The sequence below is a fragment of the Schistocerca americana genome, chromosome 5 (genome assembly GCF_021461395.2).
Source record: "Schistocerca americana isolate TAMUIC-IGC-003095 chromosome 5, iqSchAmer2.1, whole genome shotgun sequence".
Classification (NCBI taxonomy): Eukaryota; Metazoa; Arthropoda; class Insecta; order Orthoptera; family Acrididae; genus Schistocerca; species Schistocerca americana.
The window spans coordinates 339,403,501-339,421,068 of NC_060123.1; the positions used below are offsets into that span (position 1 = coordinate 339,403,501).

At 45.1% G+C, this 17,568-nt stretch overlaps 1 protein-coding gene across 2 annotated transcripts in view; it reads right to left on the reverse strand.

Annotated features, from left to right (window-relative positions):
- LOC124615920 (adenylate kinase isoenzyme 1) overlaps positions 1–16,203 on the reverse strand; it is a 111,175-nt gene extending 94,972 nt beyond the window's left edge. Inside the window, exon 1 of one of the 2 annotated variants that reach the window (XM_047144101.1) lies at positions 16,076–16,203. In XM_047144101.1, the coding sequence (XP_047000057.1) occupies positions 16,076–16,168 (93 nt within the window). In that variant the 5' untranslated portion in view covers positions 16,169–16,203. Of the gene's footprint in view, positions 1–16,019 lie in introns of both variants that reach the window. The other variant, XM_047144103.1, reaches the window with a different exon arrangement.
- Positions 16,204–17,568: the final 1,365 nt, after the last annotated feature.

Sequence of the window (17,568 nt, forward strand, 5' to 3'; positions counted from 1 at the left end):
GAAGCATAAGCCCAGATTAGGGACGGATGAGGAAGGAAATCGGCCGCCCTGCATTTGTCTTAAGAGATTTATGGAAATTATCGAAAACATAAACCTGGATGGTCGGTGGGGGCTTGAACCGCCGCCCTCCCGAATGCAAGTTAAGAGCGCTAAGCACTGTGCCACCTCGCGCGGTTCTCAGTAACGTGTAACCAAGTGAAATGGAAATGGAAATGAGCGTTTGGCGTCATTGGCCGGGAGGCCCCTTGTGGGGCAGGTCCGGCCGCCTCGGTGCAGGTCTTATTACATTCGACGCCACATTGGGCGACCTGCGCGCCGCATAGGGATGAAATGGTGATGAAGACAACACAACACCCAGTCCCTGAGCGGAGAAAATCTCCGATCCAGCGGGGAATCGAACCCGGGCCCGTAGGACGGCAATCCGTCACGCTAACCACTCACTATCGGTGCGGACACGAAGTGAAATGGTACAGGATAAGTGCACTAACGCGGCCAACGTCGGTCTCTGGAGCGTTTTGGCGATGAAATGAAATGATCGTATGGTATTTACTTGCCGGGATATCCCCTTCGGGGTTCGGATTAATTTTCATTATTTTACTAACGACTGAACACGAACACTATTTTGTTGTATTATGTGTTACATAACATTCGCTGCTTCGTTTCAAGCTGGCTCTCTGCTATAGACATTAACTGTTTACCATGTAGGTATAATAAGGGGAGTTGTCATGACATCCCAAACGCGAAGCCGGCGTCCGTCATGATGGTTGCCGCAAACATCAGCTTCTGGTGGATGAGTTTTGTTCAAAAATTAAAGATTGTGTCATTTACGAGTGTAGGGCCTACTAATAATTCTTATTATAGTCTGAAGTATAGAAGAATCACATTTCATTCGTAAGTGGACTCGTTCAAGCGGTATCTACTTTTATGTACATGGATTTTGTTTACGCTGTTTACTTTTTCTGCATTGGTTTTATTTCTGTCATTTGACATTAGAGTTCTTATCAACTCTACTCGAAAAGCTCTCTAGGTGAACGCTCTAAGAAATAAAGATTGCAAATCGACCAAACAAAGCAAAATATTTTCGGGAGGAAGATATAGACCGAACATCAGTTCCATCTGTCCATGTTAAGGAAAATGCTATATTACGAAAGCAGCCTTTTCGTATCGCATATTTCTCTTCTTGGTTCTTCAAAACGTACAACAAAAAGAAAGTTACATTAATGAGAAGAAATGTGTAATATTACTGAAACAAATAAGATTTAAGAGGACAGAAAGGTATGAAATGTGCCTTCCTGACGCCGTACTATTCACGAAAGCACTGTAACATTTTCTATTTAAAACAAATGATGCGTGCACACGACAGAAATTAAGAACAAGAATCAGTCGTAAACAGTAGTCTGCTAATGGGACATCAAACATTGCGGCGCCGGCTTCAGAGCAAAGTACAGCATAAAGCGGTCCCTGGATGGCCAACATTATTGCACAATAATAATTGTGCTGTAATAGTGCCGTAATTATTGTGCAACACTATTGACATTCTACCTACTGCACAATAATTTTGTGAACTATTTTATCAATAATATTTTGCAGTAATATTGTGTTCGGAATTCTAGACGATGAAGGCGCTGCTGTTTCGGTAATTGCTCTATTTTGTTGCAAGCGGAAAAAAGGTTAGTTTAAAATTGTTTGAAGAGCGTCAAAGATCATTCGCGAAAACTTGTTAAGAGAATTGCGGTTGAACGGAATAAAAACATTGTCATCTCTTTTTGTGCACTGATGGTCCAACATTTGATACATTTGTGGAACTGGTCCTCCCCATACATTGGCGTCCCCATAGAGTGACATTCACTCCTCCCGTCTGAACACATGTCTGCAGATGCCCAAGCCCCATAATCAAGATACAAAATAACATAATGAGAGACGCAGATTCACCTAGTCAGCGCTATGACACCTTGATAAAGTTCTCTCGAAGACTTGAAATTTAGTGCATTGAGCCATAGTTATGGAAATGTGTCGTGCAATAACACGTGCACTAAAGAATTGTATTGGATAAGTAATTTGTAGACAGAGATACATACCCACATATATGTTTATTCATAACTTTGCCTTAATTAATTTTTTAAAAATATCTTCCTTCATGTCTTTCCCAGTATTTTCTGGGCAAGAACTAATATGATTCTTGATTCTGAACACTTCTGCCCTAACATCCCACAATGCCAGAAATGATTTATACATTTCGATATACTCTAATAATAATAATACCCTATCATCTTGTTTTGAACTTATTTTCCGTACAACAAGGAACCTAAGCTAACCTAACCGCTGTGGTCTGTGTAGCACGCAAAAGACTGTTAAGTATGTTGTCAATACTGCCGAAATTTCGAGGCAGCGCAACATATTTCACAAGTTTTTGATGTTCTCAATATTACTGCGCAACCTCTCAATCTCACCCGTACATATTCAGTCGTGGCCGACGGGAGATACAGACCCAATGGTATATATCACAGCACATGACAGTACGTGTCTTAGAAGCTGCAGCTATCGTCTCCAGCAGGGTGCGAGTTACAATTCGAAACAACATTAATCTTTCGTACCTGCGTGTTTACGTAGACTCACGCCCTCGATAATATATGACGAAGATAAGGAGTTTATTAGGTACCTTTCCACTGACCTAACGATTTCCCGTCTGGTCCTGGACGTAGCCGAGCATTTGTGATATATCGGGCAAGACTACAATTGTTACAGATGCCCTCGTATTTCCCGTGGGTTTGGCGTACAGATTATGACGCATTAGGAAATACTGCCCAATATTATTTACCGTCTATGGTGCGCTTTGGTCTGTAGCGCCATCACTCCTTATTCTTTCTCTATGCTGTTTTCTCCTTGTAAGATAATATCTCTGACTGTTGTGAAATGTAAACTCGTTGGTTACTGTACCGGAAATGAGAAGTTCGATTTGTTCCTAAGTCCCGGAAATTAAAAACACTACAAGGAACTAAATTAAGTTTCATTTACTTTCATTCTATATCGAGTGAGGAAATACATATTCGCTGAATGCAATATTGGTTTCTTTTAATTGTGTGATTTACTTTAAATAGGAAATTGTTTTCTTTTGGTAAAGCACAGCTGCATCGGCAAAATCATCTGTTATTGGTAAGATTGAATAATTATCAGTAGGCGAGTATTCCACCAACAGACAGCAATTGCTGACATTGTGCGGAGTGGAACTTTTAAGTTTTTTATTTCTGCTGGGTGTTAACTCCACTGTCGTGAATGGTTAAGATATTTCGGGAATACCAAGCTTCAATCCCAGTCCGTCCCTCCTCATGTTTTCTTTTTCCGTTCCTGTCAAATAGAGATTATGCTCAGTCTCTAATAATAGAGATAATAGAGAATTATTCGAGACAAACAATGGCCCTTTCACTTGAGCATAGCTTTTCCCCTTCACAGGTGGCTTTAAAGCTGATGTCGTTAGCGCAAGCCGAACGTACTGAAATCAATCTGGTATCAGGGAACAGAAACTGTTTGCGTTATAGTTGAAAACTGGAAGTGTTTTGGCAAAAGCTCCAGTAAAGTCTGAAACGCAATACTTCGTGGCAAAATGCCGCGCAGCAGCCTGTAGTAGCGAATGAAAACCCTAACTATCCGAAAAGAGTTCGAACATCAGAAAAAATTGCTCGAATGAAGGAAACCTGGAACAAAGTCCGACGAAATCTCAACGTCATATATCTGTGAAAGAGGGAATTAAGAGATCGCCGTGTCGAAACATTACCTCTATCCTTACAAATTTACTGTTACACATCAATTAAAGCGTCGAAACAAACTTTGGCGTCTTAAGTTCTACTCGTGGTTTCTGACTGAATTGAAATCAACACTTATATCTTCACGTGAGGCCTGGTTCTGTCTGTCCTGGTATCTAAAACCTCAGAAAACGCGCCGTTGTGTAACATAAAGTCCTCACCTGTTCTTTGGAGATCTGGTGCATAAGGTCAAGTTTGGTCCGCAATGTCTGGTGTACACATCGTAACTCGATTCTTTCATCAAGATATTAATACTAACCCGTATGTCTAGAAGCTTTTTAATCTGTACGTGGATCTGTACGTGGATCACGCCCTCGATAATACGAGTATATGACGAAGATAAGGAGTTTATTAGGTACGTTTTCACTGACATAGCAAGACGGACAGGACAATCAGCGGAGGCAGTGCAATTTCCTGGCCACCTCGATCGCCTGATTTCTCCCCTTGTTATTTTTACCTGTGGGGCAAACTGGGGGTGTACTCAAATAACTCTCACATGCTGGAGGAGCTACAACAAGACACTGAAAGCGCAACTGTGCTATCCCTCGGGAAGAGATGCTACTCGTGTTTCACAGTTTAATAAGTCGAGTACTGCGCTGCATCTGTTTCAGCGGTAACTTTTTCCAGCATCTTCAGTGATGTTCATCAACGAAGATCAGTCGCTCACCAGTCTTAATGTGTATAGGTATGAGGCATTCTTCAATTTTAAAATATGGTGAAGCGTAAACATTTTGCTGTATTCCTCCTGAAAGTGTCCAAACGACCCAAATTCCAATAGCGGACGTTGTAAAGAAATAGTTTTACGATCACAATGTTTTTCAAAAAAGATTTATGACAACGAAAATCAACCACGAAAAATTGTTGGTGGTTTGAAATGTGGCTTCTTTAAGTAAGAAGCCGGAGTCGCATTCAGAAGGACCGTGGTCCAAGTCCCTGCCCGGACCTTTAGAATCACATTTTTCGCAGATTTCGTAGATCCGTTACGGCGAATGACGACATTCTTCTTTGGAAAAGACGTAGATGTTTTAGTTCCCTATTTCCCCGTTGCTGTATTATTGCAGCTCGTGCTGCCTCTCTAATGCTAAGACAGACCACCCCAAAAACATCCAGAAAGAGTAAATACACTGGGGGCATAGTCTGGTTCACTGACGTTCGAAAACAGACCAAGGTGATAGGGCCGGGGTATACAGAGTGCAGCCAAGGCTGGAGAGTGCAGTCTCTCTAGGGAAGATGGCCACTGTGTTTCAAGCAGAAATATCTACTATCAGGGAGTGTTCAAATGGTTCAAATGGCTCTGAGCACTATGCGACTTAACTTCTGAGGTCATCAGTCGCCTATAACTTAGAACTAATTAAACCTAACTAACCTAAGGACATCACACACATCCATGCCCGAGGCAGGATTCGAACCTGCGACCGTAGCGGTCGCTCGGCTCCAGACTGTAGCGCCCAGAACCGCACGGCCACTCCGGCCGGCTATCAAGGAGTGTGTGGAGGAGAATTTGCGGAGGTGCTACAGAGGTTTATTCAGACAGCCAAGCAGCCCTGAAAGCACTGGCAGCCTCTGCAACGAGATCAAAGATCGTAGCAGAATGCCATAAAGTCCTTGCGGAGCTAGGGGAAAACAATAGGGTAAACCAATTGTGTGTCCCTGCTCACTGAGGGATTAATGGTAATGAGCAAGCCGATAGGTTGGCCAGGATGGCGGCGATGACACCATTTATTGGACGGGAACCTGTCCTGACAATCACCAAGGCGATGAACAAAATAAAACTACAAGACTGGACAAGGAGACAGCATGTAGAATATTGGGCTAAGGTCCAAAAGCGACGCCATGTTCTAAGAGAAGTCTCTCAATCCTAGGCTTTAACAGAAGAGAAATGACTCTCATGGTTAGACTGTTGACAGGCCATGGGAATTTCAAAAAACACCTACATACAATGGGGATAATAGAAGAAGACCCCAAATGTAGGATGCGTGGTGTGGGCGAGAAAACCGCATCACATCTGATCTTCGAATGCGAGTCACTGGAGATTGAAAAATACAGATAATTTGGATCAACCAGACCTGAAGACACTGTGTCTAGCAAAGCACTGGTAAAGGATCTCCTTACATTCTTCAAGGACATTGGTTGGATTTACTAGAGATACAAGGAGCGATCCCTCACAATAAACCCTGTTTTTGTGCGGGCAGCAGCGGGCTTGACCAATGCTGTTTTTGCTTCGCTGATATAATCAAATCAAAAAATCAAATCAAATACACTATATTGATAAAAAGTATCCGTACACCTGTTGGTGAACATTAATAGGGGGTGAATCCATGATTCGCCTTTACGACGGTTCGAACTGTGCGGGGGATACCGTTAGTGAGGTGTCTGATTGTCTGTGGAGGAATGGCAACTACTTCTTACTCGAGAGCCGAAACCAGAGAACATCTACATGTACATTTTCTATGTATCCCTTCCAATTTAAGTTGTTTGTAATTTTAATTCCTAGGTATTTGGTTGAATTTACGGCCTTTAGATTTGACAGCATCATCTGCTAACAACCTAAAACGGCTGCTCAGATTGTCTCCTAAATCGTTTATATAGATAAGGAACAGTATAGGGCCTATAATACTACCTTGGGGAACGTCAGAGATCACATCTGTTTTACTCGATGATTCTCCGTCTGTTACTACGAACTGTGACCTCTCTGACAGGAAATCACGAATCTAGTCACATAACAGACCATATTCCATAAGAGCACAATTTCACTACAAGCCGCTTGTGTGGTACACTGTCAAAAGCCTCCTGAAATATAGAAATATGGAATCAATTTGAAATCCCTTGTCAATAGCGCTGAACACTTCATGTGAGTAAAGAGCTAGTTGTGTTTCACAGGAACAATGTTCTATAAATCCGTGTTGACTGTGTGCCAATAGACCGTTCTCTTCGAGGTTCAAAAATGTTAAAATGTGTGTGAAATCTTATGGGACTTAACTGCTAAGGTCATCAGTCCCTAAGCTTACACACTACTTAACCTAAATTATCCTAAGGACAAACACACACACCCATGCCCGTGGGAGGACTCGAACCTCCGCCGGGACCAGCCGCACAGTCCATGACTGCAGCGCCTAGACCGCTCGGCTAATCCCGCGCGGCTTTCTTCGAGGTAATTCATAATGCTCAAACACATTATATATTCCAAAATCCTGCTGTATATTGACATTAACGATATGGGCCTGTAATTTAATGGATTACTCCTACTACCTTCCTTGAATATTGGTGTGATCTGTGCAACTTTCCAGGCTTTGGGTACTGATTTTTCGTCGAGCGAACGGTTGTATATGATGGGTAAGCATGGAGCTATTGTATAAGCATACTCTGAAAGGAACCTAACTGGTATACAGTCTGGACCGGAAGACTTGCTTTTGTTAAGTAATTTGAGTTGCTTCACTTCCCCGGGGATATCTGCTTGTACGTTATTCATGTTGGCAGCTGTTCTTGATTCGAATCTTGCAATATTTACTTCGTGTTCTTTGATGAAGGCATTTCGGAATGCTGTGTTTAGTGACTCTGCTTTGGCAGCACTGTCTTCAAAAATACCTCCACTGCTATTGCTATTACTATTACCGCTAAGATACTTCACATCGGACCACAATCTCTTTGGATTTTCTGCCAGGTTTCGAGACAAAGTTTCGTCAGGGAAACTATTATAAGCATCTCGCATTGAAGTTCGAGATAAATTTCGAGCTTCTGTAAAAGATCGTCAATCTTGGAGATTTTGCGTCCGTTTAAATTTGTCTTTTTTTCTGCAGCAGTGTTCTGAACCGTTTTGTGACAGTGATATTGAGTGCTGAGATCTGGAGTGAAGTTCCATAGGTTATTGCTTCTCTACTGACAACACACGACACCCCCGCCTCGTTTTACACTGGTAGGTCATACTCTTGTGACATCTGCTTAACACAGGGAAGTCCGGATACTTTCGATCAAACATGTATATTAATGAGAAGGTTTCGCTAAGTTATTGTGGACAACAACCAGAGTTTTACGCCGCGCAGGGTAGCCGCTCGGTCCTCCCTCCCCCCTCCCGTCCCGTCGGAGGTTCGAATCCTCCCTCGGGCATGGGTTTGTGTGTGTATCGTCGTTAGCGTAAGTTAGTTTAAGCTAGGTTAAATAATGTGTAAGCTCAGGGACCGATGATCTTAGCAGTTTGGTCCCATAAGACCTTGCCACAAATTTCCAATTTTACGAATTTTACGAGGTTCGAAACTAGCTTTTAACGTATTCAGGGTGATTTTTTCCACTAGGGATTGATCGTTGTGAGAATACGGCACAAAAGAGGTATAATGAACTTACGTCCGGAAATGCATGGTTTCTGTCCTAAGGACAATTTATTCAATCGTACATTGTTACAGAGACTGCGGTCTCATACGCGCTGTACCATGCAAGCACAGTTACAGTATGTGTTGAAAATAGTTTCCATGTGCCTCAAAGCAGGGTAGTAACAATTGTCATGGAGAATGTTCCGGACGGTCGTGTGCTTACACTGTACTGTCGGACCAACTGCGTGGTACTGACACCGCGATCGCCTTCCTCACTGTTAATCACATTTTCCTAGGAGTCTGGTGTCCGAATATTTCGGGTACATCCTCAATGATTTCCTACTTCCTGAAATGGCCCTGTCTCAGACAAACGGCGAAACACTGTTGCAAACATTGAGTGCATAGGTCTCCTGATACAACGTTACTGCTCACCGCCTGCTGTCATTTGCTTTTCCGTAAGTAAACACAATGTCGGCAAGCTCTCGAATCGAATACGGAACCATTGTGTAAACGCTGTACCTCATCCCTACAAGATGAGTCAGCAAGAGAAATGAATCGGACACGATATTATCAATTACTATGGCAGGAGAGGGTGCTAGGTCATGGCATATGAGGAATAGGAGGAAACCACGCACACTGTAACTGTGGCTGCAAGGTACAGCGCTTATTAGACCGCAGTCTCTGTAACGAAGTATGATTGGATAAATGATCTCTAGCAAGGAAACCATCCATTCCCGGACATAAGTCCATTAGACCTTTTTTGTCTCGTCTCGTCTCATCGGTGGAAAAAAATTGTCCTGTGTATGTGCTAAATTGTGATATATTTTTTTAAAAGGATTGCAGCATTGGAAAGAGCCTTCGAAGAAATCTTCAAAGTCATAAATTATGTCTTAGTTGATGAAAAAGTAATAAGGTAGCACATCTGCAACCCATTGTCCCGCTATCTGCCGTAGGGGTGCCAAAAACGTCTGCCATGCTGCACCATTTCGCACCGATAAATACACTCATTCTCACCAGAACATTTGGAGAACTTTGAATCAGTTGTTTTGGAAACACAAAGAGGCCTGTACATGCACCGGACTTAGTGTTGTGGCGTAACAAGACAGCTACGCCACACTGAAGTAGCCGAAAGGCACGCGTAATCTCACGTAAGCTAGATAGAGGTCTGAAACAGGATACGTCATGAATGGTAGCAAGAAAAGTACGTAGCTGCTTTAATACTTAACTTTTAATCCGTCATTGGTTTACAACGTTCTTGATGAGACATTTCATACGATAACTATCAAACTATGTAAGGCTAATGGCGCCTTGCTAGGTCGTAGCCATGGACTTAGCTGAAGGCTATTCTATCTCTCGGCAAATGAGAGAAAGGCTTCGTCAGTGTAGTCGCAAGCAAAGTCGTCGTACAACTGGGCCGAGTGCTAGCCCGTATCTCGAGACCTGCCTTGTGGTGGCGCTCTGTCTGCGATCACACAGTGGCGACACGCGGGTCCGACATGTACTATTGGACCGCGGCCGATTTAAAGCTACCACCTAGCAAGTGTGGTGTCTGGCGGTGACACCACACTTAGCACCTTGGACTTTTATCTGCGGGAAAAAAACAAAGCAAGAGGCCTACAATGATACACCCTCCACTCCCTGAAGACATGAAATGTCTTATAAAACGGACCTGTTGTGCAGTAACTAAAGACGGAATTCAGCTTGCAGTATTGTCTGTTGCCAATTGGATTATAGCAGGTATCAAAGGTAAATATTTTGACGACTTTATTATAATCGTCATAATAAAGACACGAATCGTATCTGACAATTGGTACAGCACAGGAGACGTTTGTGAGACATTTTCTCTTGGCGGCGCGATTCTGATTTGTGTATTAATTTTAGATCAGTTCGATGCATTTAGTAGAAGTCCTCATACAATGTCGTTTCCATTTGTTGCTGAAAAAAATATATACGAAAATAAAAAACACATCGGTTTCATGAATGAAATTTTCACTCTTCAGCGGAATGTGCGATGATATGAAACTTCCTGGCAGACTAAAACTATGTGCTGGACCGAGATTCAAACTCGGCACCTATGCCTTTCGCGCGCAAGTCCTCTACCAACTTTCTTTTAAATCTCATTTTGTTCGATATTATTCGTTCTAGTTGTTCGGTGAGGACGTCCTATATCACTTGTTCAAGTTCATCGTTGATCCATTAACTCAATTTTTTTTATTACAGAAGGCAGCTAACCCTCTGACCGAACACGCTGAGCTACCGAGCCGGTAACCAAATGAACTATCCAAGCACAACTCACGACCCGTCCTCACAGCTTCAATTCTGCCAGTACCTCGTGTCCTACCTTCCAAACTTCACAGAAGCTCTCCTGCGAACCTTGCAGATCTAGCACACCTGGAGGAAAGGATAATGCAGAGACATGTCTTAGCCACAGCCTGGGGGATGTTTCCAGAATGATATTTTCACTGTGCAGCGGAGTGTGCGCCGACATGAAACTTCCTGGTAGAACAGCAACCAGAATGCAGTAGTGCTGTTCGAGTTTAGTGTTGTTATCAGGCCTGGTAGGATATATAGAGTCACATGTTGAGTGACCACTGTGAAAAATACGGAGCTGTCGCGTACTCCTGCGAGACAGCGCTATCAACACGTGATGGAGTTTGAAAGTGGCGTCATTGTGGATCTCCATTTGGAAGCTGGTCATATCGTGCAGTACCCACATTTGAGGGGCATTCGGATGTTACAATGGCTCGATGTTGGACTGTGAGGGCAGGTATATTTGTTGTCAAGGTTCTGGTCGATCATGTGTGACCACCCCAAGGGAGGATCGTCGTATTGTGCTGCAAGCACATCTTAATCCCTTCACAACAGTGACTGCCATCCAAGGACACGAAATGGACTCCCTGTAACAATCTGCGATATCCCGCATCATTGGTCGACACTAGCAGAAGCCAGTCCCGTGCGTACTGTGCGTCAACACCGCAATACAAACGGCTGCATTTGGGGTGGTGCCTTGACCAGGAAGCATGGACTGTTGATGAATGACATCGCATTGCATTGAGCGACGAATCGCGGTTCTGCATACAACGGATGACCACCGTCGGTGAATATGGTGGTAACCTGGGAACAGATCCCATTCTTCCAATGTTTTGGCGAGGCATAGCGCTGTTATTCCTGGCGCTAGAGAACGGAGAGCCATCGGCTGTGACTTTAGGTCAAGGCTGGTAGTGACTGAGGGAACTCTTACGGGACAGCGATGCAGACGAAGATCCTATGTCGTCACGTGTCACCTTTCCCTCGACCGTATATTAGTGACGTTTTTCAGCAAGACAACGCTCGACCGCATACCTCACGTGTCTCTGTCAACTGTCCACCTGTCGTTGAGTTACTCCCGTGACCAGTGAGATTCCCAGATCTGTCCCCGGCAATACATCTGTGGGACCAGCTGGAATATAAACATTGTGCCACTTTCAATATCCAGGATATTATCGACCAGTTACCCCATTTGTGAGCAGCTTGCCTCAGCGAGGTTACAACGGCATTATGACATGCTTCCCAATCTGGATGCATCCAGAGCACAGGGGATGCAATGTCATACTGATAAATGCTCTAATTCTGTAAAGTTGTTTGCAAATTAGACTCGATCTTGTAAACACTGAAATAACATCACATATTCTCTCAAAACTACAAAGTTTCATTTCGTTTTCTCCTCCCGTTCTGCGTTCTTCACTTTTTCTTTGTCATTCAGTGTATTTACTCATTCTGGATATATATGTTGTGGTCTGTCTCAGCTCAGCCTGTATAACAGAAACGTCGCCCAGCAAACGATACTACAAGTTCAAAAATGTTCAAATGTGTGTGACATCTTATGGGACTTAACTGCTAAGGTCATCAGTCCCTAAGCTTACACACTACTTAACCTAAATTATCCTAAGGACAGACACACACACCCATGCCCGAGGGAGGACTCGAACCTCCGCCGGGAGCAGCCGCACAGTCCTTGACTGCAGCGCCTAGACCGCTCGGCTAATCCCGCGCGGCTACTACAAGTAAATTGAAATGTATCAGAAAAGAAGGTATCTGGAATAGTCCGTTGTGCAGTGCAGGGTGGAGGTGCATAGACGTGTAAACTATTAGAAGAACATCTACATCTTCGTCCTTACTCTGCAAGCCACCATACGGTGCGTGGCTAAGGGTACCCTGAGCTACTACTAATCAGCCTGTAAGCTTCGTACGAGCCCCTATTTCTCTTATATTCCCGATAAGCTAAACTACTCCCGAACAGGCAATGAAGGCCCAACGGTACTGACCCGCCGCCGTGTCATTAGCAGCCCATGGGCGTCACTGGGTGCGGATATGGAGGGGCATGTGGTCAGCACACCGCTCTCCCGGCCGTGTGTTAGTTTACGAGACCGGAGCCGCTACTTCTCAGTCAAGTAGGTCCTCAGTTTGCCTCACAAGGACTGAGTGCACCTCGCTGCCAACAGCGCTCGGCAGACCGGATGGTCATCCATCCAAGTGCTCAGCCCGACAGCGCTTAACTTCGGTGATCTGATGGGAACGGGTATTACCACTGCGGCAAGGCCCTTGGCTATCTTCCCAATCCTTGTGATAAATGTTTCTGTGGTGATAGTAGGATCGTTCTAAAGTCTGTCGCAAATGCCAGCCCCTAACCCTGCCGAATAGTGAATTGTGAAAATAATGCTTCCTTTCCTCCAACTACACTCCTGGAAATGGAAAAAAGAACACATTGACACCGGTGTGTCAGACCCACTATACTTGCTCCGGACACTGCGAGAGGGCTGTACAAGCAATGATTACACGCACGGCACAGCGGACACACCAGGAACCGCGGTGTTGGCCGTCGAATGGCGCTAGCTGCGCAGCATTTGTGCACCGCCGCCGTCAGTGTCAGCCAGTTTGCCGTGGCATACGGAGCTCCATCGCAGTCTTTAACACTGGTAGCATGCCGCGACAGCGTGGACGTGAACCGTATGTGCAGTTGACGGACTTTGAGCGAGGGCGTATAGTGGGCACGCGGGAGGCCGGGTGGACGTACCGCCGAATTGCTCAACACGTGGGGCGTGAGGTCTCCACAGTACATCGATGTTGTCGCCAGTGGTCGGCGGAAGGTGCACGTGCCCGTCGACCAGGGACCGGACCGCAGCGACGCACGGATGCACGCCAAGACCGTAGGATCCTACGCAGTGCCGTAGGGGACCGCACCGCCACTTCCCAGCAAATTAGGGACACTGTTGCTCCTGGGGTATCGGCGAGGACCATTCGCAACCGTCTCCATGAAGCTGGGCTACGTCCCGCACACCGTTAGGCCGTCTTCCGCTCACGCCCCAACACCGTGCAGCCCGCCTCCAGTGGTGTCGCGACAGGCGTGAATGGAGGGACGAATGGAGACGTGTCGTCTTCAGCGATGAGAGTCGCTTCTGCCTTGGTGCCAATGATGGTCGTATGCGTGTTTGGCGCCGTGCAGGTGAGCGCCACAATCAGGACTGCATACGACCGAGGCACACAGGGCCAACACCCGGCATCATGGTGTGGGGAGCGATCTCCTACACTGGCCGTACACCACTGGTGATCGTCGAGGGGACACTGAATAGTGCACGGTACATCCAAACTGTCATCGAACCCATCGTTCTACCATTCCTAGACCGGCAAGGGAACTTGCTGTTCCAACAGGACAATGCACGTCCGCATGTATCCCGTGCCACTCAACGTGCTCTAGAAGGTGTACGTCAACTACCCTGGCCAGCAAGATCTCCGGATCTGTCCCCCATTGAGCATGTTTGGGACTGGATGAAGCGTCGTCTCACGCGGTCTGCACGTCCAGCACGAACGCTGGTCCAACTGAGGCGCCAGGTGGAAATGGCATGGCACGCCGTTCCACAGGACTACATCCAGCATCTCTACGATCGTCTCCATGGGAGAATAGCAGCCTGCATTGCTGCGAAAGGTGGATATACACTGTACTAGTGCCGACATTGTGCATGCTCTGTTGCCTGTGTCTATGTGCTTGTGGTTCTGTCAGTGTGATCATGTGATGTATCTGACCCCAGGAATGTGTCAATAAAGTTTCCCCTTCCTGGGACAATGAATTCACGGTGTTCTTATTTCAATTTCCAGGAGTGTATTTCCACTTGAGTTCACGGAGCATTTCCTTAATATCGCGTATTGATTGAACCTGCCGGTAACCAATGCCTCTCAACTGCTTCGATGTCTTCCAGTAGTCCGACCTGGTGTGAGTCCCAAACACTATAGCAGTACTCAAGAGTCGGCCACACCAGTGTTCTACACGGTATTTCCTTTAAAGATGAGCAACGCTTCTCTAGAATTCTCGCAATAAATCCGAGTCGACCATTCGTCTTCCCTACTATCGACCTTGAATGCTCGTTCCATTTCCTATCTGTCAGTAACTTCGTGTCCTTGTGACTGTGTCAACCAGCACACCGCTAACACTGTTTTAGAACATTATATCTTAGTTTTTCCTATACATCAGCATTAACTAGCATTTTTCTACATTTAGAGCAATCTGCCATTGGTGACATCAAACAGAAATTCCGTCCAAGTCATCCTGTAGCCCCTCTACAGCCACCCACAGATGACGCGTTCCCGTGCACCACTGCGTCGTCGGTAAACAGTAGCCCTCTCCGTCAGATCATCTTCTGCGCTGTAAACTAATTTTCTCTTCGGCCTCAAGACTTTCGCAGTCACTAGCTCAGTAGGCGAACAGTGTAGTCTTAAGACCAACACCGTTTGAAAAATAGAGATTTTTCGTAGCTTACATGTTTTATTTGGAAAACTATAACTGCATTCGCAAATCACTCACCTAGTTGAGTTTTAATGAAGCTGATACGTTTAACGTACAAATGTTCTCCTACTGCACTTGTACTAAACGAAATACAGCGAAGCACCTAAACGGCGTAGAATGGTGCTGACTTTAATAAACATTTTCTTCAAACGTCATACGCTTCAACATGAACGGCTGGTCCCGGCGGAGGTTCGAGTCCTCCTTCGGCCATGGATGTGTGTGTTTGTCCTTAGGATAATTTAGGTTAAGAAGTGTGTAAGCTTAGGGACTAATGACCTTAGCAATTAAGTCCCATAAGATTTCACACACATTTTTTTTAAAATGAAAAGTGCTTGTGAAGGTCTGTGTAATCCAGTCAGCATCACAACTGTCATATTACGCCCAATCAGAACTAAAACGCCGTCACTAAGTCATTTTTGATATTACTCAGCTAAATTAATACCTGAAAGAAGTATCTAATTCTCATGTTATAAGTCGAACTATTGTTTCCCTTAACTATGCTGACATAAAATTTCTTCAAAAGGGAAGATGCACACTGAAAGCGCTTATGTAATCATAGTTCAGCGTAGGAGAAGTATCCTATTCTCCACGTTCTTGACTTAATAATTAAGGTTTCTTCCAATGGTAGTGTTCTATTTACAGTGAGCAAGAAGTAGCTTTGCCATAAGATTCACCAGCAACATTTAGTGATGGGCACAGTAGGTGTCGTTATGACTCGATCTGAAATTGTATTAGAGTGTAAAGCACACAAAAATAATTAATAAAGATATTTCTTATGGGACTGTACTTACGAGCATAAGACGAACTAGACTCCAAGCCGTCTGTACAGTAAAAAATATCTTAAAGTTGTTACGTGTACGTTAGAAAGAAGAACAGAGTTTCAGCATTTTGTTAGGAACAGCTTATCTATGGAGAAAAACACTTTACAATTCTACGAATTTTTAGGCTTGTTATGAATCTAAATACTTCTACAAAATGGAAAAGCAAATGAAGATAAGTATTACTAGTTATTGCTCTAAAATTAACAATGTTTGTTGATAGCAAGGAGTCTACCTCGGACAGAGTTACAGAAGAAGAGGTGCGAATGGCGGGTTTTACCAGGGAGAGGGCGAGCTCGGCTGCTGCGGCGACGCTGGCTACGGTAGGCGACAGACCTGCTGCCCGGTGCGGGGGTTAGGCGCGAAGAAGGGCGCCGGGCTGGATCCGAGCGCCAGCAGGGAGACGAGCAGCAGCGAACGCGGTCGCATGCGGCGCTGGGGGGCGCATCGCCAGCACTGTGCCAGCCTGTGTCTGCCGCCGGACGCCGGCCGGTCGCGGCCAGCTGAGCGACGGGGTGGCGAGCGAGCGGCCCGCACTCTGGCGGCGCCCGCGGAAACTTCTTGCGAGAGTGCCGCGCGTGCTACGAGGGCACTCTAACGGCTAGGGGTTTCACGTCACCTATACTTCGTTCATCATAACAAACAACCACAGGTATGGTTACGCTCTTAGAAGCAGGTCCTATTTACGTATTAGGTATCAAGTTACTCGTAAATGAAACTTTCAGGTATTCTAAAGTATTAACAGCCATCAACGTTTTTCTTAATCATTCTTTATCTATGTAGTTTTTATTTGAACAATCGTATGGAGTCACAGTCTCTGTACTGTTGTACTCTGATTGTCGTGCTGTTGACACGTAGTGTGAAAATGGCTGACGCTATTTCCTGCTTCGTAGTGAAACACAAGTGCGCAACACCGTTAAAAAGTGGCGGAAGTTTTTCACAATTTGACAGGGGGAAAAAGGCCTTTGCAGGTTTCCGAGGGCTTCATCTACTAAACTGAAGACGGTTTTGTAATCTGGCTGTATGGCTAAATCGTTAACATTGTAGAATCGTAAGCTGGGGTAGTCCATAGATCGCCAGTTCAACTCTCGCTGTGTTTCCAGAATGAGATTTTCACTCTGTAGCGGAGTGTGCGCTGATATGAAACTTCCTGGCAGATTAAAACTGTGTGCCGGACCGAGACTCGAACCCGGGACATTTGCCTTTCGTGGGCAATTGCTCTACCACCTGAGCTACACAAGCACGACTCACGCCCCGTCCTCACAGCTTTACTTCCGCCAGTACCTCGTCTCCTACTTTCCAAACTTCACAGAAGCTCTCCTGCGAACCTTGCAGAACTAGCACTCCTGGAAGAAAGCAGGTAGAGCACTTGCCCGCGAAAGGCAAAGGTCCCGAGTTCGAGTCTCGGTCCGGCACACAGTTTTAATCTGCCAGGAAGTTTCATCTCGCTGTGTTCTTTATTTTTCGTTCAGTTTGGAATACCTCATCCTTTGGAGTGTAAAAATGAACAAATATATGCTACTTACAAGGATAAGTCCCCATCCCTCCCCTTCAGATTTAGTGGTAAAATGGCCCAGTGTATAGACCGGCAAAAAACTGAACAAAGATCAAGCATGAAAACAGGAAGAAAGTGTACTAAACTGTGTAAAAAGAAGCGAAATAGAAACAAAGAACGGTCCAAGTTCAAGACGGGCAACAACGAGCGACATACAATAACCACAATGTCGTGATTCTGTGGTCACGGTGTTGAACGGCAATTTGGGAGATTCGTGTTCAAATCTCTCTCGTGACCCATTTTTTTCGCAAATTTATGAACTGTCCATCCGGTC